General features: G+C 34.9%; 2 protein-coding genes across 2 annotated transcripts in view; one reads left to right on the forward strand and one right to left on the reverse strand.

Annotated features, from left to right (window-relative positions):
• Positions 1-15,812: 15,812 nt before the first annotated feature.
• LOC141394247 (uncharacterized) lies at positions 15,813-17,720 on the forward strand. The gene is made up of 3 exons (XM_073968297.1): positions 15,813-15,858; positions 16,062-16,174; positions 16,680-17,720. The coding sequence occupies exons 2-3, from the start codon at positions 16,133-16,135 to the stop codon at positions 17,388-17,390; spliced, it is 753 nt and encodes a 250-aa protein (XP_073824398.1). The 5' UTR covers positions 15,813-15,858; positions 16,062-16,132; the 3' UTR covers positions 17,391-17,720.
• Positions 17,721-23,232: 5,512 nt separating this feature from the next.
• crc (bZIP transcription factor crc) overlaps positions 23,233-27,420 on the reverse strand; it is a 37,102-nt gene continuing 32,914 nt past the window's right edge. The window contains exons 4-5 of the mRNA XM_073968308.1: positions 24,460-24,713; positions 23,233-24,394 (exon numbers count right to left, since the gene is read on the reverse strand). Of these exons, the coding sequence (XP_073824409.1) occupies positions 23,780-24,394; positions 24,460-24,713 (869 nt within the window). The 3' untranslated portion in view covers positions 23,233-23,779. The remainder of the gene's footprint in view (positions 24,395-24,459; positions 24,714-27,420) is intronic.

Consider the following 27,420-nt stretch of genomic DNA (forward strand, 5'->3'; position numbering starts at 1 on the left):
AAACCTAGTCCGGATTTCCAAAATAAATCCTCGCGATAAAAGAGCTTCGGCAAATGTCATTATACTAAATCGTAGAAGCACTGTTCGAGATATAGACATAAAGTGGTCTGAAGCAATTGGAAAGCCCTTAAAACGTGAGTGGACTGCAAATGAAATGGTTATAATTTCTATAAAGTAAGTTAAAAATTGAGCCGGTATTTCGAAATCATCTTGATAATTTATATAATTGTTTGGAACAAGGAAAAGCCATTGCTTACAGCGCTTTAAATGAAATAAAGACCTATTATGGACTAAAAAGAGAAGATTTTGAGTACAACGGCAATGGGACAGCATTATCTTTAGCGACGAATGCAAGTTTGATATATGTATGTTTTGGTGATGTACGAAAAAGGGTAGTACGTAAAAGCGCCGAGGCATACAATAAAACGTACAGTAAAGTTTTCAGCTAGCGTTATGGTATAGGGATGTATTTCTTCAACTCCATTTCATCGATGGAATCGTAAATGCAGAAAATATACAAAAATCCTGGAAGAAAATCTGATACCACCTGTATTGAAATTAGCAGACTGTGGGGAATACATATTCTAAAAGGATGGTGTTTTTTCGATACTGCTAAAAATACAAAAAAGTAGCTTGAAAAATGGAATCGAGGTCCTGGATTGGCCATCCTTTTGTCCAGACCTTAATCCAAAGAAAATTTGTGGGCTATTATGAAAAGAAAGCTTCGAAATGAACCCCAACGGACTGTAACGGGTTAAAGTCCAAAATTCAGAAAATTTTTAGAACTCGATAACCCCAGAAGATTGTCAAAAGCTAGTCAGTACCACGCCAATGTGGGTCGAAACCGCTTTAAAAAACAAAGATGACGTAACATAATTCTAACAGTGGTAATTGGTGACTGTACGAATTAATAGTGGTCACAATATTTTTGTTTAAAATAATGAGCTTTCGTTTTTGTTCATTTTTTAAAAGGATCTATTCTTTATATGTATTTTTATTAATATATGTCTAAAGAGAATAAAATTATCTTTAAGAATAATAAACATTTGTTTGTTTAGTCATTATAGTTCTGAAGATATGCATATTTTAATATCACATTGTTGAAAAATGCTATGTGTACGAATTAATAGTGGTTAGGGCTCCTATGTTAAATTGTACGTAATCTTAAACAAAAACTCATCAACATATTACGCAGGAATACGATGTTGTAAAAAAGTCATTACCCTAATACATACATAGGTTCGGGTTAAAAAAAACTACTCTAGCCCAAAGTGGCAAATTAAATCTGGTTAGAACTCTTTTGTCTGAAGCAATGTAGCGAGAAGCATAAACCTATGCCTATGGTCATGTTTCGCAAGCATTTTCGTTTAGACATACAGAAACAGGCTATTAATAGGTCTGTCTGGTTAATTTCCCAGCAAAAATTGTCCAGCAAGAACTTTCTCAGAGAGTAAGGAGTTTTTATTCTCTTTTGCTAGAAAATTGTAAAAAGTAAACAGAAACTTTCCCAGCAAAAACCAGCAAGCAATCAGCTGACTTGCATAAACAGAACAATTTGTCGGCAAATAAAGGAAGCAAAAATGTTGTATTTTATTAAAAATAAAAAAGAAAATTACCCAAAAAAGGAATTCTTACACTGTGAAACTTTGTTCTCCAAAAAAACAACACATTTAGGCTTGCTATTTCCACAATAAATTTGTTTTTAATTTTCACAAGCATAAATCACCGAATAATTAAAAACTGCTGATTGATTGTTTTCAGGAAGAAGAAGAGTTACAAGTTACAAGAAAGAATTTGCAAACTTTCAATAAAAGAGCTATCAAAATGTCTCTCTCGATTCGTGTGTTAACAGACGACTTCCAGCAACAATTGGTACAAATTGTTACAAGTTTTAGGGTAACCAAAAAAATTATGTCTATTCACTAGGACAACGAAAGTATGAGCTTTCGTGGAACTAGTTTTCCTAAATAAGACAATAAATAAACAGTTACGTACCTGGGAGTGATAGGAAGCTTAATTGGAAAGACCATATTCAAGAAAGGGCTAATAAAACTTAGGAGTGCCATAGGCCTAAAATGAGATTTAGTCCTAGGATGATACACTGGTTATACAGAAGCGTAATTCGACTAATGTACGCAGTTGTGATATGGTGGACAGCTACAAAACTTAAAAAATTTTCGCTAAAATGTTGCGCACAGTAACTCTCGAGCGAAACAAACGATTTGGTTCAAAATTTGTTCCTCGAAATATTTTTTCCAGACATAGATCAGGCTTGAGTATGGACAATATCGGTTCAATCCTTCGGGTACCTGCCACACAAAAATTTCACACAAGTGCAGTTTGAGGACATGTCTGCTGCGGGTCGCAATGTTGATCGTATCGTCCTGAAATTTTGAGAGTTAATGGAGGTGATGATCGAATAATATTCAGGGTTGAAATGGACAAAGAACTTATGTGGAGAATATTTAACGTTTTATTCATATGCGAATATATCCGCTTCTATTAAGCGTATACCAAAAGGAAATCCCGTCAATGGATGAGGAAAAATCACTTTTATTATAATGCAAAATAGGTTGGCTCACATCCCTCTTTCCCATTTTCTATTTGAATTGTCGATGGAAGGAGATAAGATTTCCTTTACATTGTTGCAAAATAGGTTGGCGTAGGCGGTCAAACAACGAAGTTATAGCAAAAGTCGGCAATGCATCCCATTTTTCCATTATTTGTAATCACGCTACAGGTCGCAATTTTAATAGGATCGTCACGAAATATTGGTGATTAATATGGCTCACAGAGAGGAAGGAACATATTGAATTTTGATAATATTCAAGAGTCGGAATGGGCAAAAAACTTATATGGACAAAAATTCAAAGTTTCAATATTATGCTAATATCTCGCTTTTAGTACTCGTATTCCAAAAAGGAAATATAACCTTTATTATGATGCAAAATAGGTTGGCGCACATCCCACATTCCCATTTTTTTTATTTGAATTTTACTGACGAGTATCTCAGCTTTGGTAGGATTCAACAATGAAGACATTCTGAGCTTTAAAATGTTCCCAATTGAGTTACCTACCACAAAAATTGATCTAGGACTCTCAAATTTTGGCAAAGTCCGTCTGTTTACTTGCAGTTTGAAGGTGGGCTGTATCGGTTCATGTTTTGGTATAACGTTACCGCCCGATTTCGGGTATTAAGACTTTTTATCTGCATTTTCTGGCCAAATTATCTATAATTTGGAATTTGGGGATCCCAGTAATCACAAAAATTATGGAGGTCCGTGTTTTGGAATAGCCCCATACAACGTTACCGCTAGATTTCAGGTATTTTCAAGTTTTTTTTTTTTGCTGACCAAATTAAATAAAATTAGATATTTATGGTTGCCAGTAGCCAAAAAAACTTTCGGTACCTTCATAACAGAAAAAAACTAATTACGAAGCATTTTGGCGTTTTTTTATTGGGATGGCGTTTGCAATTTTGTTTTTTCATAATAGTCTGGCTTAATCCCATTGTTGTTGTTTTAATATTTTAAAACAACTATTTTATTAGTGGAAAAGATTTGGCATTGTTCGCCAAGGGGTATGGCAGGGAATACTATAGTTTCGATCCACGCCACTGGATCTCATCAGTTCCCTTGTTTCTTGTTTGTGGATATTCTCCACCGAAGTTATTTTTCAATAACTTCTTCAACAAGAAACTTTTTATACCCAAACATCAATCGTCAGCTCGAAGTATAAAGGTAAGCAAAGAAAAAAGTTCAATGAGAAGTTTTTCCTTGGCAACCTCATACAACTCTGACGAAAGTGTCTGCGAAAACAATTCAAACCTCTTCCACTTGTATGTGTCGTCGAAAAGCAGACCAACCAAATTTTGGTGTGTGCAATACACTCCACGTCAGTAGAATAGAACGCTAAACGAATGAATCTACGTTTTTAATCTTGTAGATATTTAAAGTCGATAATTGTCCGTATCAAACATAGTAAAATTTATGTTTCTAGCTCTTCGCGAAATGATTTTCTGATAATTTTTCCGATAGTACTATAAAAAATAGGCATTTATTTTTGGTCATCAGGATTGAATAGTCATTTTTCATAATTCCGCGGACACCGAAATAACAGCGTTAAAGGGTTTAAATTGACAGATAATAGAAACATCTCGGAATATCAATAGGTGTCAAGCAGTTATCTCATATTTCTTCACAATAAGATAGAATATGACACAGAGAACCTCGAGTGCTTTGGATGCTGATAAGATGGAACATTTTCAAAATAATTATGATAAACGTCAACATTTCCTATAAAACCCTTGATGTTTTGTTCAATAAAATGATTTTTCTGCGAACAAGTCTGCCGTATAAATGTTTGGAAATATGCTACACATTTAGAGGAAGATAATCTGATATGAAAACATCCGCTATTTTATACACTGAGGGAAATCTTAGCACATTTTTCAAATTGAACACACCCTTTGGACTTTGAATTTTATACGTGTTCTTATTTCGGTGTCTGCGACTGTTCTCAACAGTATTGTGTTCTAATATAAATGGACCAGGTTGTGCTCTTCTTAAGGGAGTTTACAAATATAGTAGTTTTATTAACTGAACTCACATATGTAAGCCCCGTTTTCGCGGTAAAACACACTCGTGGAAATTGAGGTTTTAGATTCGTATAGTGTTTTTAAAAAGTACTACATTTTTCCATCAGTGTATTAAAATAGCGGATGTTTTCATATCAGATTATCTTCCTCTAAATGTGGAGTATATCATTTTATTGAACAAAACATCAAGGTTTTATACGAAAATTTTCATAATTATTTTGAAAATGTTCCATCTTATCAGCATCCGAAGCACTCGATTGTCTGCGTCATATTCTATCTTACTATGAAGAAATATGAGATAACTGCTTGATTCCTATTGATATTCCGAGATGTTTCAATTATCTGTTAATTGAGACCATTTAACGCTGTTATTTCGGTGTCCGCGGAATTATTTATAGGGGTTCTATTGTGAAAAATTATTAGAGAGCCCTGCTTTATGAACTGAAAGAAAATTCAGCGTTAATATCTCAAAAATTCGCGAAAATCAAATGACTGTTCTATCCTGATGACCAAAAATAAATGCCTTTTTTTATAGTACTATCGGAAAAATTATAAGAAAATCATTTTGCGAAGAGCTAGAAAGAAGCATAATTATACCCTCAGCCTTTAGGCTAAAGAGGGTATTTACACTTTGATACGACCAAAAATGTGCCTCATCGAAATAATGGTTTTAGACCCCAAGTATGTTTGTACGATATCCGTTTCAGACAATTTTGAGTAGATCTAGCAATGTCCGTCCGTCTGTCTGTCTGTCCGTCTGTCTGTCTGTCTGGCTGGCTGGTGCGCACGATAACTCTCGAACGGATCAATCGATTCGGTTCAAATTTTGGGTATCGAAATATTTTGTCCAGATTCGATTTAAGTTCGAAGATGGGCCATATAGGTCCACTCCTTCAGGTACCTCCCCCACAAATGTTCAAAAATTGTCACAAAACTTGTGCGCACGATAACTCTTGTAGGGAACAACCGATTTGGTCCATACTTTGCACAACGTGTAATTTCTACCAAACTTAGATGAGGTTCCAATATGGACTCAATCGGTAACTTTTGAACGGATCTGCCGATTCTGTCCAAAATTTGGCTTTCGTAATATTTTGTCCAAACTTAGTTCAAGTTCAAAGATGGATTATATCGGTCCACTCCTTCCGGTACCTCCCCCACAAAAGTTCGAAAATGTTCGGAAAATTTGTGCGTACGATAACTCTTGAAGGGAGCAACCGATTTGGTCCATCCTTCGCACATTATGAAATTTCTACCAGATTTAGATGAGGTTCCAATATGGACTCAATCGGTAAACTCCTTCGAGTACCTCCCACACAAAATTTCGGAAAAGTTCAGTTTAGGACCTGCTCTCGAATTGCCTTTGTTTTTGTTGCAACATCTTGTATTCACTGTTCCCTGTACGAAGGTACAAGTTTCATCAGGGGCAAGTCCATACTTCCCGAGAAAATGGCCGGAAAGTTGCAAAAAGCCCCTATGACACCTTGTGTAGTGGTAGGAGCGCAAGATAACTCTCGAACGGATCTGTCGATTCGGTCCAAAATTTGGCCTTCGTAATATTTTACCAAAACATAGTTTAAATTCGAAGATGGGCTATATCGGTCCACTCCTTCAGGTACCTCCCCCACAGAACTTCAGAAATGTTCGGAAAAATTTTGCGCACGATAACTCTTGAAGGGAGTGACCGATGTAATCCATACTTTGCACATCCTAATATATCTACCAGATATAGATCAGGTTCGAATAAGGACTAAATTTGTCTACTCCTTCTGGTACCTCTCACACAAAATTTCGGATAAGTTCACTTTAAGACCTGCTATCGAATCACTTGGATTTTTGTTGAATCTATTTGCATACGCTACCACCATTACGACGGTAAAAGTTTTTTCAGGGGTAAGTCCATATTTCTTGCGAAAACAGCCCGAAAGGTTTAAAAAACCCCTATGTCACCATATGTGGCGGTCGAAGAACACGATAACTCTTGAACTGTTCAACCGATTTGGTCCAACATTTGGTCTTCGTCATATTATATCCAAACATCACATGGGAAATACCGGTCCACAACTTTCGGTACTTCTCCCCAATATTTAAAATATATCACTTTGGATCTCATAATATTTTATCAAAATTTAGTTAAACTTCTAAAATGGCCAATATAGGTCCTCCCTAAGAGTACCTGCCCTACAAAAGTTCAACATTTGTGTCTTAGCGCAGTTAATTCCTATTCCACATTATTGTCGGCAAGTTCAAATGTCCAAAAAGGGCCAAATTCTGAAGAGACCTGAAATACATTCGATCTGTCCGGAGGTAAAAGTTTCGCTTCACTTTGGCTGAGGGTATATATCTGTCGGCAAAGCCTACTGACACTTTTTTACTTGTTTTTTCTATGTTTGATACGGAACATTATCGACTTTAAATCCCTACAAGATCAAAATCGTAGATTCATTCGCTTAGCGATAAATAAGCTAACATTAACAAAAATTTAGGTGTTCTATTCTACTGACGTGGAGTGTATATCGTTTTATATCATATATAATTGTATTTCATATATCATTAAAAGTGGTTTATCCTGGACCTTCATCATTATTTAAATGGAGTAAAAGTTATTTTAGTCAATAATAGGCAATGACCCGTGCAACAGAAAATAATTCATATAAATTTTTTCATATTACTTAAAAAAAATAAAGTGGCTTGTGCGTGATATTTTTAATACTTATATAAGCTTTGTTCCTTTACTTTTTTAATAGTAAAAGTAGCAAAAGAGAGAACTGTCAAAATTGCTCTCACGATAGGGAGTGTGTGTTTACAGAGAGCAATTGAGCATAAATTTCAATGCATTATTTACGCTCATTTGCTCTCAGTAAGCGCACACCTCCGGTCGCAAGGAACGCTTTCCGACTTAAAAATGGTAAAACTGGTAAAACTTTAAAGGAGCTAAGCTAAAGGAACTAAGCTATAGACTAAACGTTACTTTAGACATTAATAGGAAAAAGTTCATCCATTCCCGCTACATGAAATCATTTTTGAGAAAGAAGGCCAAAAAGGCTTAACCCTAGTGTACATACCGCCGATGAATTGCTGTGCCCCGCGATATATGCCCGATATTAAGTTTCTTTTAGAAGGCTCATCATGAGCTTTGGCACTCTGTCCTAGTTAATGACCAAGGGATACAGCGTTGGCCGAGCTCATCGTTTTGTACGGTGAATAAAAAACGATACTATCAGGATAATAGGAGTTTGCCACAGCTCGCCAGATATCACCATTATGGCACCAGGTCTGATAAATGACGTATCCTGGCAACCCGTCATTTCGTCATTTCCCAAACAACCTTCCTATCATCGTATCCGCAAATAGACCACCCGACGCCGTACTTTTCTCAACCATAGGAAAGCTGATTGGCAAGGGCTCAGAGAATTTACCAATCACAGCTTCAGAGATCTGCCAATTTTCTCAGTTCCTCGGGCAGCTGAGAGAATATTCCAAGACATCATCATTGCAGCAGCAGTACAGACCTATCCTACCCAAAATCCCAGCACATGCGACGGAACTAGCACTTGAGCGTGATAAGCTTCGTCGTACGAACCCTGAAGACCCAAAAGTTAGAGAACTTGCTCTTGAAGTCAACAGACTAGTAGGCATTGGTACAGGATTAAGTAAATTATGGACAACGGTTAAATCACTCTCGAATCCGGAAAAGAAGGATGATAGAATGAATGTTACCTTCAACGTCGTGACAGTAGAGGCTCCGGCACATACGGTCGGTTAAGTGGCGCGTTACAACAACCCCATGAAAACTTCAAGAACGAAGTTGGCATCATTTACACATTTTTCATGTGGTTGTTGTTTTTAAGGTGACGCGCGCGACTCACAAAGGACGGTATGTGGCAAGGCCTTTATGGCCCCGGTACATACGGTCCGTTGTGATGCCAAGTTTGTTATTGAAGTTTTCATGTAGTTGTTGTAACGCGGACCGTATGTGCCCAACAATTAACAGATCTGACGAGGTGTGAGTGTTATATTAACCGGCAGTTTAAAGAGCACCCCAAAAGTGATAGGGCAAAGATGAGTGTGCTGCGCCGTATAAGAAGAGCCCTCACAGCCAAGGTAATGCTGGGCAACTGGATAAACCCAGAGTTGAGTATTTAATAAGTGTCCTCAACCTATCGTTAGCCACCCATATTGTACCAGAAACCTGGAAAGTTGACAGGGAGGTACCGCTACTTAAACCAAGTATGCCAGCAGAGTCGAATCGTACGGACTGGCGACAGCAGTAAAGTCAGTAGCACAGATTGTAGAGGCACTACTCGCCCAACGATGAGAAGCAGTTTTCAAGTTGCCAACATCAACAACACGCATTACACGCCATATCCACACATATCAGTAGAGTACTGAACAAGAACAGGCTGTGCGACCGAACAGTCATGGTGGAACTTGACCTATCGATACCGTCAACCACGCCAAGGTGTTCGAAGATATAGAGAATATATATATTATATGCGGATTATATATATATATATATATATATATATGCGGACGTCAGTCGTTAGTGGAATTCGGAAACAAGAAGTCCTCTACCATTTAAGCGAAACAGGGAGTCATATCCAGTGTTGCCGAATTTGACGATTTATCGTCATTTTGACGATTTTTTGGCCCAAAATTGAAAAATGACGATTTGACGATTTTATGGTCCAAAATGACGATTTTTCACGTAAGCTAAAAATGCATGAAATAAAAGACGATATCTATATTTGACCAACAATTCACAAAAGAATTTAAAGAAAATCATGTTCCAAAGTCGATTCTATGAGCTTTTTATGTTTTATAGCTATTTACAGACGGATTGGCTATATATTTAGGCACATATCTAGAATACAGGTATTTTCATACTTTTTGTTTCACCTTCGAATTACATCAGCTGAAAATTTTCGTTTAGGATTGTCAATGGATCTTCATTGAAAAGTTTTCGAGATAAAGTAGGAATTATATTCATTTCGTTGGTAAATAAAATTATGCGTCCAACTTTCTTAACTTCCTACTAATGCCCTCTTTATGCGGTCAGTCAGTTTTGAATGAAGTTTTTGACGATTTCCGACTATCTAACAATCAAAATGTACGTGTACCGACAAACATGAACTGTCACACTATCAAGCAAGCTATATTTGAGCAAAGCTGTCATTCAAAACTGGCAATGTGTACCCAGCTTTACCTTGCTGTATTATTGCAAACTCAATAACCATAGGGAAAACTATTATCTTGTGAAAGCTGTTTTTATAGCGGTATTTAAGTAAGATTGGGTTAGATTTATTGCTGTGGGTTGTGTATCTTATGTTGTCAGACCCACTTACAAAACTAGTTTTGGACCATGTTGACGATTTTTGACGATTTTCCAAATTTTGTTGACGATTTGACGTTTTTTTACGATTTCTGATCAAAAACTGTCGGCAACGCTGGTCATATCTCCGGTACTGTATAACCTCTAACTTTTCGAAATTCCGGACGATACAGCCGCCTCAATTTTTATTGGATCTGAGGAGGTCGCTATACCCAACACATGCCCTGCATGTGGATTGGGCCACGCTACACGCTGCATTTGTTTAGCTTCCCAGCTAACCCCACTCATCTGTCTCCTGATTCTTTATGGACGCAGCCCGTCCAGGTGCAGAATTTGAGAATACAGAGGAACCGAACCAGATAATTTAAACAACACACGAACGAATATATTTGCGTGGCTACAACAACAACATCGGTTTACCACGGAAGATTTAATAAATCATAATGTATAGATACCTGAAATAGTGTAGTAACCTTGTGGGAAATATTAATACCGGACACATACATGTAAACTACATGAAACTGCTGCTTAAACATGGGTCGATATTATGGGGAACTGTGACTTTTTATTGAAGAATCGGCAAAGAAAATCTCTTTATCCAACAGCCGGATCATAATACGATCGCTCACGCAGAGGTCCAAACGATTACAGAGGCCAGCTACCGTTAACGTCCTTACGGACAGTAAAATAGCAATTAAACCATAACAACAAGACAGTGACAGACAGCGTTGGACTATATAAATTCAATTAAATCTCTCAACTAGACTCTGTGCACATTATACGGTAGCTAGCCCAGTCAAAATAGAAATTGGTGGAGAGCTAGGGTTTGCCATTAGAAGCAACGTCCTAAAATTCCCCATCCATCCCATATGTGCAAAAAAAAGTTTTTCCGGGTCAAAGGTCAAATTTTAATGGTTTTTTAGATTTTCGTATTTATTTTTTAAAAACGGTTGATCTAATCAAAAAGTGGCTGAAGTAAATATTGTAGACAGAAAAATTATCTATAAGTTTGGTGTTATAATTTTTTTCCTAGAAGCAACCATTCTTCAGATATAGCTGTTCTAAAAAACACATGATTTTGATGCACTTATAAGAGAAATATGCACATATTCAGACGAACCGGTTAAAATAACCGAAGTAACCGGGTCTATTCCCCCAAAAAATATATGTTTCCTTGAAAAGCGAAATTATACCTATATTTTAAAAAATTCCAACAAAAGCGTGTTTAGTAGAGTTATTCCATGTTAGAATCATTCATTCATTCATTTCACATGTAATTTGAGGCGATGCACAGTGCAAAATATGAGCACTTTAGCGGAACTTTACTAATAACTTTTAAAGGGAAAGGTGTAAATTCCTAAAATTTTGCACAAATGTTTCTTATATTAGTGGACAGTGTTGGGCTCAAATTGGGCCACATAGACCCGCGGTTTCCTGTAGCGCTCATGTAACAGCGGCTGCCGTTTTTACGTTTTACATTAATTTTTCAATCGATTTTGATGCAAATTGGTATATTGAGTTTTCAGCGGATAGAAAACTTATGTACAAAATATTTTCAATATAGGTTCCCATTTTGGAATAGCCCCCACATGCCGGGTTCCCTCATATTGGATATTTTAAATGTTAAAGACAAAAATTGCAGCCTATTTTGATGCAAATGTAAATTTTAAGATGTTAGCGAATAAAAAAACCTCCTCACACAAAAGCTGTCAACATAGGTCCACTTCTGGGTGAAGCCCCACAACCCTAAACATCTATTAAGGAGTAAAATGTCAATATTTTTTGTTTTCATTTGTATCTATAATGTTTATTGGTCCATTCAGCAGGTCTGTATCATTAATTTAGTTAATAATGTCTTTCAGATCAAGTTCAGGTCTGCACTGCATTACAATTTTTAACGTATTTTGGTATTTGCAATGCAGCATCTAAAAATTTTGCCCTATATGTAAATCACCAACATTTACAGGTCAAAACTATGAAAAATTGCGAGAAGTTTCCTAATTTTACAGAAATTATCATTGTTAGAATTAGTGAGTCCATTTCTTCAAAACACAGTCAACAATGGCGTTCATTGTCGCGTTTACCTTCCACTTTTGGAACAAGGAACTGAATAAAATTCCCGAAGTCTTTTTAGAAAATCTTGAATATATCCAAAGACCGCGCGATACCGCAGCAGTTTTATAGCTTTGCGAACAGAGGAGAATCCAATCTTTCAGATTATATATATCTTAGCACGTGAATGTAGGTAAATCACTAATTTTGAAAACATCAAAAAATCACTTCTTTCCGACTGAAATTGCACGAAAACAATAAGGGTTTTTTGCATTTTTTAAAGTGTATAATATCATAATTGTTTTGTAAAATATTAAGAAAAATAAATCATGGCATACTGACTTACCATTTGTCCGCGCCACTCCATTTTTTTAATGAATCAAAAATACATTTCTTACAAAAAAAAATATTAAACAAAAGTGCAACTTAAAGTGCATTTTTTAGTCGTTTCGTGGAGTAAATCGGCAAACTGAGTATGGACCATTTGCAGTGGAGTACTTAGCTAACGAATTCAATAACAGTTAATTAATTTTATGTACTTTGAAAATCCCTTAAAGTTCAACTAAACTTCCCAAATTTCGCACTGTGCGATGGGGTCCATAAATAAAAAAATTACAATATATGTATGTACGCATTAAGCTAAACCTTAAACAGGAAAAACTACTCCATTTTTTATAAGTAAACATTAAAAAATCTTAAAATAATTTCTTAAAATATTATTTTATTAAATAAAAATATAAATAAACTATAAAAAATAGTAATTATCCTCCCTCAAGGAAAAATGCGCATAAGTAAGATAGCTAATACTACACCACATTAGGCATAACCACAAAAAACAATTTTTTTATGACTGCCTTCTCAGAGGCATTAACGAAAATTAATGTATATATACTAGAAAAATCCGTTTCAATAACACTATTTGAAATGCTGAAGAAGTTTGTTGGAGTACGTAGTATACGAAACACCGAAATTTTTTAACGCAGGGGGCAAAACATTGTATAGACGAGCCACTCTAACTAGGAATGACGTATCCATTAAATGAACAACTAGGGGAATTTGCAACTGAAAGCTTCTTGACGAATGAAAAAACATAAAGGCCCTTACCAGAAATTTCGGACATTGAGAAACAATTAGCTTGAAAAACATGAGCAACAACCGACAGTTCAAAAAGGAGGAAAACGAACAGCCCAGAAATGTGTGCACATACTGCAATATATGTGAACGACTTTTCAAACCATAAATGTACCGCACCGCTCGGTTCAAAGACAGCTGTACCAAGTTCAAACAACATTGTGCCGTACCCGAATAAATTTCAAAATAATACAGTATAGATCATGGCAGAACTACCAGGTAGTGGTATCACACCAGCTGATCGAATATGAAAAGTCAAATCCCTTTATAAAAAAATTATTTTTATTGTAATTTCCACAACAACATAAAGAAAGTTTTGACATTACATATTCAAAATTTTACGATGCCACTACCTTGGTAATTGTGTCATGGTATAGATGGAAGAACAATAGCCTTAACTAAACGCTCTTTGACAAAAGATGGCAAAGACAAATCAGTGCTGTAAAGAGATCTTAGGGCCCAATTTACTCTCGACACCACACGAGTTATATGCTGCGTAAAGGAAAGCTTATCATTTTATGCAAAAATAGCCCATTTAACCCACAGTGTAATCAAAATCCCAACGGGAACGACCCCAACGAAAACTCTTCGATTTTTATGATGTTTTGTCCGAAGGTGGAGCTTGTTGCGCTGATTACGGGAAAATATAATTTTCATGGGAGGCGGATCCGTTTCGCCGGTTATTCGACCTGTCAAGATTTAAAAACCGGGTTAGAACGGTTCTACTGAACCGATTACTGCAAAGTGGATATCGTTTGAAAGCTTATGGAAATACCTAACACATAGTGTGGCTATTTTAACCGGTTCGCCTTATAATGTACTTACGCGGCTCATTTTTAATTTGACCTTTAGATCGCGGTAGGTAGGTCTTTTTAAGAATCATAAAGGCCATACTTGTAGATAATTGTTAAATCTTCAACTTTCACTTTAGCCGGTTTTTGCTAAGTCTTACCGTTTTTGAGAAAAATTAAAAAAACTGAATAATGACTCCAAAAATGACCTTTGACCAAGAATAATTTTTTTGCACACATGGGATCGATGGGAACCCTAGCTCTCCACCAAAATTCAGGGTTGTGGGAATTTTTGTTATTTTCTCCTAATACGCATGTCTATTTTGACTGGGCTAAGAAGGACATGCAGGGATTAGAGATTACGAGATAGCTAACTCTTCGGCAACGAATGCCAAAGAATTAACCATAGTTAATTTAGACAATGCTAAACCCCTAAACGCGGCTCATCTAGAGTTAAAAACATGGACAAAACCGGTCCACTGTGGCTTCACTACCCTCTTCTCAACCTAACACAACTTCGACGGCTGAAAAGGTGCGCGATTCGGTAAAACACTGCAATTTAATGTGTCAAATCTCGAAGGTCCAACATTGTTATAACACCAAAGTACAAAACTGCCACACAGGGTTGAGCAATATAAGCTCATTCTATCGAAAAAAGATCTTGGTGTTCGTTAAAAAGGAGTAAATATTGGACAGCATTATTCTGGAAACTTATTTTCTGGTATGATAATTGCATATTAATTAATTGAAAATTAATAGATTTAATGCCATATTTATATTATAGCCTTTTGCGGGCTTAACCGTCTTTATGAGGATTTATTTGAAATATAAGCAATGGAATTGACATTTGAAACCCAGTGGGTTTGTTAAATCCGGTTATATATAAACATACTGTAAGACTAAAGAGGAGAATTGATTTGGGTTCAGAAGAACTTTATTCCAATTCGTTTTATCGGCATGTTTCTCTAACACGAATAAATACATTTGATACATTTGGTGGCTTCAAAAATTTCAACTTGGCATCAAATACAAGAGGATTATCTCTTTAACTTAAAAATTACTGTTCGAATAATCCAACCAATCACAAAAAGTAGCACGTAATAATGGTCTTATTAATGAAAGATGCGTTCGCCTCATGTTCAAGGAATTTGGACTAATTATTTGTCTTGGATGTAATTATATTATAATGCTTGGTTTACATTTACGAAATCCACTCGATTTCATCTGTCAATTCCTTTAGCTCTGTTCCTTTACATGCAAGAATCTTCAAGTTTTACCACTTTTTACTCGAAAAGCGTTCCTTTACTTCAGACACCATACAATTCATATGAGAGCAGTTTACAACTTTTGCTACTTTTGCCGGTTTTACCACTTTCAAAAGTAAAGGAACAGACCATTTGTGTATATGTCAAATGAAAACTCATCTGAAATCGATTGGATTTCATTTGACGTTTGAGCAATGGAATTGACAGTTGAAATCGAGTGGATTTCGTAAATGTAAACATAGTATAAGAGTGGAAAATAATGACTATCATTTATTTACATTTTTAATTGTTTGTTAGGGCGAAACCTGCGTGTGCGTTCAAAAATACAAAAACAAAATACATGTTTTTCAAATTGAAAACAACAAATACATGTATTTTGTTTTTGTATTTTTGAACGCACACGCAGAGCTATAGGTTTCGCCCTTATAAATATCAAAGAACTTTTCAAATTACCAAAATGTAACGGTTAATGTACTGTATGGTATTGCCATACAGCAATTGTCATTTTAAAATGCAACAGTGAATCAACATTTCATTATTGAACACAACTCTGTTTCGGGCTGGGTTGCGGATAAGGGAACGGATAACATGGATAACAGATGTTTTTTGTTTACAAACGAAAAACAACATCAACTCAAACGAAATATAAGCTCCTTCCTCCTTAAAAAATAACAAAATTTGCTTTGATGAAAGCATAACAATTTAATTATCTTGACAGAATTTGGCTTCCGTTGCAACGATCTTTGTCTGCAAACGAAGATCGTCTAAGTGCGCCATCTACTCCCACCACAGTTTCTGAATAGATTCTGCATCTGGAGCAGGTTCTTTTACGATTCCTCCTTGCTGAGACGCTTGTCCCGAGTCGCCGTTCGAACAAAAAATGTGTCAGCTGGAAGCATAACAATTTAATTATCTTATATTGATCTGCAGACAAATGTAATACCATATCTAACATTGCATCATAATGCAACAGCCAGAAGAATCAGAAATTTTGAATAAAAATAAGGTAATGACGGTCATTAATGGTAGCAGGCATTCTTGCTGAAGTCATATCTGATAAAAGACCTAATAAAAAGATTTCAGAATCACATTTGAATTAGGTCGAACTTGGTCTTTATTTATTTACCAGATATGACTTAAGCTAGAATGCCATGCTTCTTATGTGACGATGCCTTAAGTTCCTAACTTTTCCACTTATGGAAAACATGCTCCTGCAAAATTTCAAGTTTCTACGTTAAAAAATAACGATCCTATCCAAGAAATGGTAATCGGAAAATGGAATAATATTGCAGATTTTGTTGTAATGACGGATCCCAAAACCAAGCGTTGCCACGATTTTGGTTTCATTACTTACTTCCATTCGTATATGATTGATAATATCCCAAATACTCGCCCTTATCAGATTAATATTTCAGTTTTTCATTTTATAACAATTTTTGCTCCTACTGTAAACTTATAAATTGTTATTTACGACTTTTGGCATTTATGATGATATACTTTTTTCCTTACAGGTATCTCATGGAAACGACTATACTACTATTTTCGATCTAAACGATGATTGTCTACTGGAAATATTTGAATACTTGACAATACAGGAGACCTTTGGAATACTAAATACTCTGAATAAACGTATCGATAATGTTGCTCTTAAAAGAATCTCTCAACTGAAATCTCTAAATTTTAGTCTGAGAGACCCTCCAGCATTTACACCATACCAACTTGAGATTATCGGGAAAACTCTGACAACATTGAACATTTCTGTTGGGTATTCTTTAAACGCGGAGAAATTTATTAGTCTATATCTAAAACCATTATGTCTTCATGGAGGATCCATTCAAGATTTAACACTTAACTACGTGCAATTCAATGATGCTTATCAGGAGTGTATTTTAAATCTATCTTCAAGCTTGCGATTTTTGGATTTAAATTTTTCGCAACTGACCGATGAATTGTTACAGCCAATATTAGAAAAATGTGTTCGATTGGAGACGCTCTCAATTATAGGCAATTACGAGTGGAGAGGTAAATCATTGCATCACATAAATTCGACGAATATGAAATGTATAACGCTAGAATTGAACGAGATGTGTGAAACTGAAGTAAATGCATATAAAGTTAAGAGGGACAGGTGTGCGTGTCTAAAAGTTTATGATAAAGGTCGAAACATATTGCAAACGTTTAACAAAGCATTTGAAATAAATACACTTATCTTTTCTCTATAATGTGTGCGTTTAGTAATCAATAATCAGTAGTAATTGTAATTCGAAAACTGCACCATGGATTTGTTTTTACATCTTCCATTTGGAACAAGTAAGAACGGCGTTAAGTTCGGCCAGGCCGAACTTGTTATACCATCCATCACGAGCTGTATTAAAGTAAAATGGAACAATTAGTTTCCTTTCGTTTATGAAGAAGACTAAACACTACATTTCAGCAAGTTCGGTAAAATAATCACCCTTTCTACGGTTAGCGTTGTCGTATCAAAAATTGGAAGTTTACGTGTCGTAACGACTAATTTTTATTATGTATGTATTTTTACAAAAAAGCAAAAATATACATTTTAAAGAATTTTTTGAAAAAAAAAAAACGTGTAGAATTGTTAGTAGATCATTTTTAAACTTTTCATCCAGAATAAAAACCAACCCTACACTTTTTACAATCAAAATAAACATTTGGCGTAGACGTTTGTGCCGTTGTCGTAGTGTTATTTTTTGGTACTACGTAACATTTACGACAACGACAATTGTTTCTTATACAAAATTAAAAAAAATTAAATACATATATATTTTTTAAAGTGTAAAACAAATTGTTTGAAATCATCTTATGTACAAGAATTAAGCAAATTGCTTTGCATGAATTGTAAAATGAGGATTCTAACAGATTTTCTGTAGAAAGTTTGTCATCTGACAAAACACGAGTTTTGTCTTAGGAAAATATATAAAGATAGCAAAATGTTGCCTTTATTTTAGTTGTTTTCCAATATATTTTAATAATTATTGCCTAAAAATTATTTTGAAATTGATTTGATTTTCTTTTTATGTGCTGTCGTTAACAAAATTGGCAACGTCTCTTTTGTCGTTCCTCAACGCCATACGTAATACTGATTTGTCGCATCAAAAAATAAATGTTTTTAACCCAAAAAATTAATCCTAAGAATGATGATTTTTGTGGATCTAAGATGCTGTAAAATACAAAAATGTCCGTAGTGCATATTTTTTCATCAAATAACAAATGTGAACTACGACAACGTCTACGAAACTTCATGCATACGACTACGCCAACCGTAATAAGGGTGAATGTGGCTAGCCTTCAAAATACCGAAATTCGGTAGGTACCGTTCCATGGGGCTATATCAAAACGTCGATCTTTACCTACAAATTTCTGGCGGAGAGTTTTTAGACTCAAATACCAAAAACCACAATTTATACATTTGGACACTAAGCCCACCTGATTGTTATGTTTGTTGTCAAAAACATTATTGTGATTTAAAATACAAAGAAACTCAAATCACAATAATATAAAATCAATTATGGCCCGTTCTTACATCTTGTCTTTAAAGTCCATTTTAGTTATACCTTACGTTAAGAAAATTAAAGAAAAAAGTTCGCATTACCAGGGATTTGTTATTACATCTTCCATTTAATATAAATGTTAAATTTTGTAAAAATATGGCAATATCAAGCAAAAAAGTCTGTATACATAAAATTTACTAAAATCTGATTGGTTGATTTGAATTTGCTGACAATTTGTTCTTGCTTTTGGTGCAGCATACTCTCGGGCGCAGTTTAAATTTTAAAAGGAACACAAAGTTCCTTTTAATTTATCTGACACTTATTATTAAAGGAAACATGTATGAACAAAAAAACGGGTTATCTGCCCGATACCGGCCAAAATTTATCTACAGAAAGGATGTAATAATGGGCCTATGTTTGTTGTCAAAAGTTGTTAACAGAACTCTGAATGGCCGACCATCTATAGGAAGACGTGAACCTATACTGATAATTTTCTTCTTTAATATTTTATAACCCCATGGAAAACTAAATAACAAATTTCAGTTTTCGGTGGGATATTGACGTCACAACCTTCAGAATTACGAAAATCGGGAGGTACCGTTCTATGGGGGCTATATCGAAACGTGGACCTACACCGACGAATTTCAGCCAGAAAGGCTTTTACCTCCCACAAAGAATAAGGCCGACTTCCGTATTGTCAGTTGCTTTGTATTCGTGCATGAAACTAGGGGTTCTTAAATCGATTTCCCCACTACTACAATTTCATAAAATTACTCTAGTATGGAACTGGATTTAAGAACCCCTAGTTTCATTTTTCTTGGGAACAATTCAGGAAAACCCGATTTTATCGATGGTCACCCTTTAAATGTTTAATAAGGACCCCTTTTGAACACTAATTTGCATTCGTTGCATTACTCCCAAATCAGCATTATGCAAATTTTGCTCGTACAAAAATTGTTCACCTTGTAAAAAAATTTTTATATGTGTATTTGAGTCTGATTATGCAAAGTTTATTGCTGTGACGGAATATCGGCTGTTGAGAGTCTTACTGACATAAAAATTTGCTTAAAGATCGGCGATAAACGGCCATAAATCTTCGTTTTATAAAATGTTGACTATTTTCCAAATTTTGTTGACGATTTAACGATTTTTATGAAGATTTCTGACCAAAACCTGTCGGCAACGCTGAGCGTAGACCTATACCGACAAATTTCATATGGAACGTATAGATACCCCCGTTTTATAATTTAGGGGTCGATTATGCATTGCCACTAAACTTGAGTTGCGTTGTCAATTGTCGGCACAACTGAGACGAAATGTTGTATTATTGGTGTCAACCCAACTGGGTTGTCGATAAACGTGTTATTTTTTTCAAACTTGTGAACTCTATTATATCCAAAAGGCACAATTTGATGATTAAGAAAATGTACAGGGCATGACATCTATTAGAAGAAATTTGAGGGAGAAGTCGAAACCATTGGAATCGCCATCTGTACTGTAAGTTGAAGCTCATGTTGGAAAGATCTGTATAATCAGTAAATTATTTTAGGTTTAATGCGTATTTTCGATTACCAAAGGATACCGTAGTTTACATTGTGGAAACGTTAAAGGATGACTTCAAAGTAAGTTACAGATAAACAGCAATACCACCACTTTTAAAAGTGTGCGCTGCGTTGAGATTTTTTGCGGAGGGAAGTTTCCAAAAGTCCCATGGCAATGAATACAACATTTGCATGGCTCAATCTACATTGTCGAACGTATTGAAGGAAGTTGTCCACTTCATAGAGGACAAATTGGATCGTTTCGAAATTGACGGAGGAGGAAAAAATACAAAAAAAATCATCATAGGTCTAATGAGCTCAACTCGAAAGAGAATTAATTAAATATCACTTTAAATGACCTTCGCCTTAATAAGGCAAAATTAAAAAATAATTACAGCATGAGCCAGGCTGGGATTCGAACCTGGGTCTCAGACAACTGAGTGTCAAGGTTGCCGGCGTCTTAGCGTTCTGAGCTACCATCAACTTATCAAAACTTTCGGCTATGTGATGGAAAACAATTCGACTCGTTTTGACATAAATCGAAATCATTTTTCTCTAATTATTAGTAGACAATAATTGATGATCAAAAATCTTCTGATATAGGAGAGCAATTACTTACTAATGACGTAGGAATAAAACTTACCATAGTATTTGTGAACATTGAAAAATGGGAATACCAAGCAGGACTATAGAAAAAGTTTGGAGTTTCAATTAACTGACATAATTTCGCATATGCATTTATCTAATGAAGTGCGATATATATACTAGTTCCCAAGCTTTGCCTTCGTCTGCCACAAAAACAACATTCAATACGCCTGAAGATCGGCTTAACCACCCGAGAAACGTAGCGTAATGGTTGAATGCGTGGGACTTCGGTAAACTCCTAATTTTTCAATGTATATAATAGGTCTAATAAGCTCAACTCGAAAGAGAATTATGGGTCTATCTTGCATTGCCACTAAACTTGAGTTGCGTTGTCAAGTGTCTGCGCGACTGAGATGAAATATTGTACCATTAATGTCAACTCAACTGGGTGGTCGATAAACATGTTATCGATCAGTGTTTTTTCAAACTTGTGATCTCTATTCTCCAAAAAAAAAACTATTTTGAAAATAATTTGCGCTTTGGCTAACTCTTTTGTGTATTCTGGACAATATTTTAATATTTTTGGCTGAGTTTTCGAGCAAATTTGAAAAACAACCCAAGATTGGAATAAAACCTGGCCTTTGAATCTTTGGACCGTCAAGTTTTATTTGCTATCCCAAAAAAATGATAAGTTCGGTGGAATTATTTTTTGATGATGAAGAAAATGTACAGGACATTGCATCTTTTAGAAGAAATTTGAGGGACAAGTCGAATCCATTGGAATTGCCATCTGCACTGTAAGTTGATGTTCATGTGGAATGATCTGTATAATCAGTAAATTATTTCAGTCCATTTCTGGTTGGGGAGAAGAATCAACGGCTTGCTCCGCTTCAACAGTTGGCATTATTTCTACTTCATCTTTATCCCATAATTCCTCAATACCAAAAACTGAACCTACTGGATTTGTCACCAAATTCATTTGCAAAAGATTTGCTGCTTTCTGTTCCAAAGGCGATAAATTCACTTCTTGTGATGGACCACCACCAGTGGCGTTGAAGTTTCTTTTATTTTGAGCCATTTTATTTTTCAACTTTGCTTTAAAGTAAATCCAGACTCTCTGCCAGTTTTCAGTTTAAACTGTCCGAAATGGACCTCCACGCTTCATCCGCTTTGGCCTTGGTTTCACCAAAAACCCGAACTCCTCGGGCTAAGTTTGGATTTTCACTCAGTTTATCAATTAAAGTTTCGAACTGTTGCTTTGTCGTTATTTTCACCATATTGATACACAAAATTAATTAATGATGAAAAGAATCAATAATTGTTAACAAAATGTTTATTTTTCCTTCTATTTTACTTTGTGTTTCTTCGAAAATGTTCACTGCAACTGAAAATTGGTGGTTGCTGAAAAACAGCCGCTTCGTCAACTGAGATTCTCAACTTCAGTTGAGTGTTGCCATACGTGGATCAATTTTGACAATTGGCAACGCCACTCAACGATAATTGTTATCGATGATCGACCCCTTAATTAAATATCACTTTAAATTACCTTCGCCTTAATAAGACAAAAATAAAAAAAAATCATTTTTATATAAAAACGAAATTCACTGGTGTAGTCGGCTGTATAGATGGAACCCATGTGTACATTGGATTTGCACTCAATTTATCAATTAATATTTCAAACTGTTATTTTGTTGTTATTTTCACCATATTTTTGATACACCAAATTAATTAATCATGCAAATAATCAACAATTGTTAAGAAAATGTTTTTTTCCTTTCAATTTTACTTCTTGTTTCTTCGAAAATATTCACTGCAACTGAAAATAACTGGTTGCTGAAAAATAGCCGGTTCGTCAACTGAGATTCGCAACATCAGTTGAAGGTTGCCATACATAAAGTAATTTTGACAACTGGCAACTCCGCTCAACGATAATTGCAATCGATAATCGAACCCTTAGTAATAGAATTTTCTATTTCCGCATTAAAATTTATACTTTTTACAATTAAATTAATAGCTAAAGGTTCAAAACACTGATTTTGATTGAATTTGACAAAAATTTCCATATTTTTGCTCATTTTAATTGGATGATTTTCTCTTCTGGCAACGCAACTACAGTTGAGTTGCTATCCATAATCAACCCCTTAATTTTAGCCTCCATATTAGGTTGGAGCGTATAAAAAATGTTATATTTTGTAAAAATGTGGCAGTATCAAGCATTACGATCACTCCGAAGGCTCCTCTGCTGAGGCTTTGGAAAAGTTCAAAAACGGATGCCTTTTCATTGTGTTGCAATTTCATTGTCGGAACAAAAACGAGCTACATACTACCCATAACATAATCCTCAATAGGTGGATTAGAACTCACTTGCACTTTGTATTTTCTATACATACGTATATACATTTGAACAAATAAAACCACAAACGATATTATGTGTAAACCCTTTATTTATAAAATGAATAAGAAACATATTTTCTAATGTAAAGAAATGCATTACATTCAACCTTTTTTCCTTAGAGTTTCATTTGAAACGATGGTGTTTATCTCTTTCATGGTCTGTTTTTCAAAGTTTGAAAGGTTTATTTCACCCAACTGACAAAATAAAATCAATGATCTTTTTAATGGATCATGTCATAAGTGTCAAGTTAGAGATAAAATAAACAAATTGCATTTCTAAACATCGATCAAACACGCTTCGGACATTTTGTATTGAATAATAAAAGAAGTCATAGAGAAAGAAAAATTATAAAATTTCAGGACATGTGACATTATAAAGATAAAATACGACAATTTTGCAAATCGACATGTACACATACGTATGGTATGTATTTAAATTTAGAACATCTTTCTTAAAGTACATATAAAATTAAAATAAAATTGATATAAAAATAAAAAGATATGTATGTATGCGAAAATGAAGAATTGATTTTTGATTTCCAAGAAACAGAACTACAACAGACTCGGAGAATATATATATTATATTTTCTTTTTCATATAGAATTCTCGAATAAGGGTTTTCAAGTATTTGGCTTCACGTTTACGTTCAGCCAACATAGATTTCAACTCTTCGTGGCGTTTGGTCAATTCCTGTTCCTCTATGAGTATCTGTTCCATTTCCAGCTTCTTTTTTTGACGATAGCGAGTGGCGGCGTTCTTGTTTTGTTCTTTTTTGCGAATCTTACGATCCTCAACACCACGGCCATAGGGGCGTGTTCGTTTTTTGGCTGGCGATGGTGAGGATAGCTCACTTGATGTTTCACTAAAGTTTTCAACCGATAATTGTTGCAGAGGCGAACAACTGCCAGATGATGGCAGCCATTCGTCATCCGTGTACTCCAAGTGGGATGGAGCAGAAATGGATGATTGGGTTTCGCTATCCTCAAAATATTTATCGGCAGCAGATTTCAATATGTCATCGATTAGCTGGGTATTGAATTCAATGTCATCCTCGGAACTAGAATCTGTTGTACTTTCTTTTTGATTTGCGGAATTGTTGTTATTCCAGTTGGCAAAGGTGAATTGTTGTGTTTGCGGAACTGGTGATGTAGGCTCTGAACCACTCAGATGATTTTGTTGTAAAACATCATTTATCTAAAAAGAAGGTAGGATTTTAATATTTTCTATAGTGAAAGAAGAACACACTAAATTACACTTACGCCTATTGGTATTTGGTTGGCGGCTGTTACTGTCTCCAATAACGCTGGGGATGATGATGTAGGTATCGGTGACGAAGCAGCTGTTTGTGGTGGTGAACTTGGCGGCGTTAATTGTGTTAAAACCGAAGCATTATGATTGGCAAAACTGAAATGATTGATTTCAGTCGGGCTCTGTACCTTGATTGCCTGAATGGGATTGGTGACAGGGCTTTCGAGTGAATTATCCAATAATGGGGTTGTCGAATAAAAGTTTTCTGCAAAATAAAGAATTCATTGCAGTTAAATTCAACTCATGTACATATGTATTTGTTATTGTTAATGTACTATTTGGTTTTTTCAACTAATGAGTCTTAATTCCTATCGTTTGTTTATTTGAGAAAATCTTTTTTCATCGATGGTGTACTTTCTTCAATTATTTTAACAAGAAGAGTTTTTCCTAATCAGAATTCAAAATGTCAGATTTCGACCTATTGGGTTGTTCCATGAGGATCATACCTTCAAACTTCCTAAAATTGGGAACGAACCTTTGTAAATGAAGGCTATGCCAAATCGACGACTTTTTTCAAACAAACAAAATTGAACTATCACAAGCAATCCACTGATAGTCATGAAAGTCGATATCTTCTTAATTTTTTTAATTTTAATTCTTTTTTTATTTAAATAATTTAAGAATTGCTTAAAAATATACACCAAAAACAGGGTCAGGAAGGCTATTTTTAGTTTTAATGCTAGATAAATCGCTTTTGTTGCTCAAAAATACACAGAAGCATTATAAGAAATGCTTCTTTACTCACCATAGAGTCATACAAAAGACGTGATCAAGATGCAAGATAGACTGCACTCTCACTGCGCGATGCCCTTCTAAAATGTATAACTTCTTTGACCACGATTTAACTACAGCTCTTAATATTAATCGAAATTTTGGTACATAGGGGATATAACAGATCTATATTTACAAAGTGTTGTATAAACATTTCGATAGATCATTTTCTTTGATAATTTTGCTCAACTATATATAGAATGAGATATGAGAAAATCCTATTATATTATCGTCGCATTAAAATGCAAAATTTAAATACCAACTAACATATGTTTTGAATTATAAAGAATAAAGGGGAAAAGGCCACCTAACGAACCTTAAAAAAATAATTAATTCCAACAACTTTATTAAGGGGACATCTTAGGAACTATAAATACTGACTATTCTATTTTAGGATTTTTTAGGCGGCACCAACCTAAAGTTTTTTGTTTTGTTAGATTTTAAGATTAAGATTGCACAATCGGAATATGTTAACACGTGCCACTAGGGCCTCAAAGTTTCTATGGGCCCTATATATGCTAATATTAAAATACGAGACGATTTTCACGATTTTTTGTAGGATTAGTTTTTTTTTTAGCCAAATAAAAGAACTGGTAAGATTTTTTCGTCGATTGGACAATAAATGTGGTCTGTAGAGCGATTTCGTGAAAATTCGTCTTTGGACCCATACAAATTACTATGGAAACTTCGAAGCCCCAGTGGCACGTGTTAACATATTCCGATTGTGTTCAAACTTTGGTAAACTCAAAATCTAACAAAACTAAACGATTTAGATGTGTGCCGCCTAAAAAAAATCCAACATCGATTTTTTCCCTTTCAGTTAAACCCACCTTAGTAAACATATTTCCATATGTTTACATCTTGAAGATTTTTTCCGATCGCCCTTTGTTTTACACAGATTTTATTAATAAGAAAACTGAATCAATAATTAGTTAAAAATAAAAAAACAAGATTTCCAAGATCGAAATGGAATTGTGTTTTGTCTTGATTTAATTCAAAAAATGCAGCACGCAACTCGTGATCAAGTTTTAAAACAAAGTCTGTGGATGAACAATGCATTGTAACCAAAATGCATGTACATGTTGATAAATATCGGGAAGACAACAACAACTAAAGCGACGTAAGACGAGAACGCAGCCAAGAAATCGAGATTAAAAGGTTATCGTAAATGCACTGGCCTCATTACAACAAACAAAATGCGTATTTGCATAACCCGCATTCACAGAAAATACTAAGTAACAGCAACTGTGGCGGTTGACCATAACTGATTGAATGTTTTGTTGCAAAAACCCCAGATGAAGTACAGTTTGTCGAAGGTCAGTTAGCCAGCAATATTTTATTTAATGTTATTTTATAATGGCGTCTATTGCATTAAATCTAATCATGGCGAGGAGTAACTAAATAACATCCTGGTACTACAACATACATACGTATGTATTCTTATTCTTATCTATCAAAAGGAAGCTAACCTTTTCCGCATTATTGAAAACTTTGTCGACGAATAATCAAACTACAAACAAACGTGCATAAAATTAGCTTCAATGTGTATAGATGGGATTCTACCCGATATTTACCCAAAACATGGGTAAATAAATACCAGGTAAATACCCGATAATTTTCTTTTCTGGGTGTTTATTTGGGTAAATAACATTTTATTTTGAAATCAAAATTTTGTTTTTCTTTCAAACAGAAAATCAAAAAGAATACCTTATAAACGGTTGAACCAGGCGGACTAAACTTTTTATATGTCAAATCGGTCGTTTGAGTTACTTGTGCGAAAAATTTAACGATGAGTGCAAAAATTATTGCTTTGTCGAGGAGGACTTAAATCTCAAGATTTCCATTAAAATCGTGGGTTAATCCACCTGATATATTATAAAGTTTGGATTTCGATCCAGCATTTATGTTTTTGTGAATGGATAACTACAACAAAGTGCTCAAAAAGCTCTCAAATATAAAAATTATGCTGTCACAATATATGAGAGATTTACCATAATATGGTAATATAATGAGTATAATTGGTCATATTTTAACTTGACCCGCATCCAAAAAATAGGCGTGTTAGATAACTTCGCAAGTAAAAAGTATTTGCAAGTACTTGCAACTACTTCTCATTTCTCTTTTACTGAACAAGTTTGTTA

The sequence above is a fragment of the Musca autumnalis genome, unplaced genomic scaffold (assembly GCF_047663935.1).
Source record: "Musca autumnalis isolate F117 unplaced genomic scaffold, ASM4766393v1 scaffold_2, whole genome shotgun sequence".
NCBI classification, from domain to species: Eukaryota; Metazoa; Arthropoda; class Insecta; order Diptera; family Muscidae; genus Musca; species Musca autumnalis.

Bases quoted from the DNA above. Each gene is read 5' to 3' on its own strand.
- LOC141394247 (XM_073968297.1), top strand. From the start codon at position 16,133: ATGCAACAGCCAGAAGAATCAGAAATTTTGAATAAAAATAAG. The intron at 16,175-16,679 runs GTAATGACGGTC...TTTTCCTTACAG, and splicing joins AAATTTTGAATAAAAATAAG to GTATCTCATGGAAACGACTA.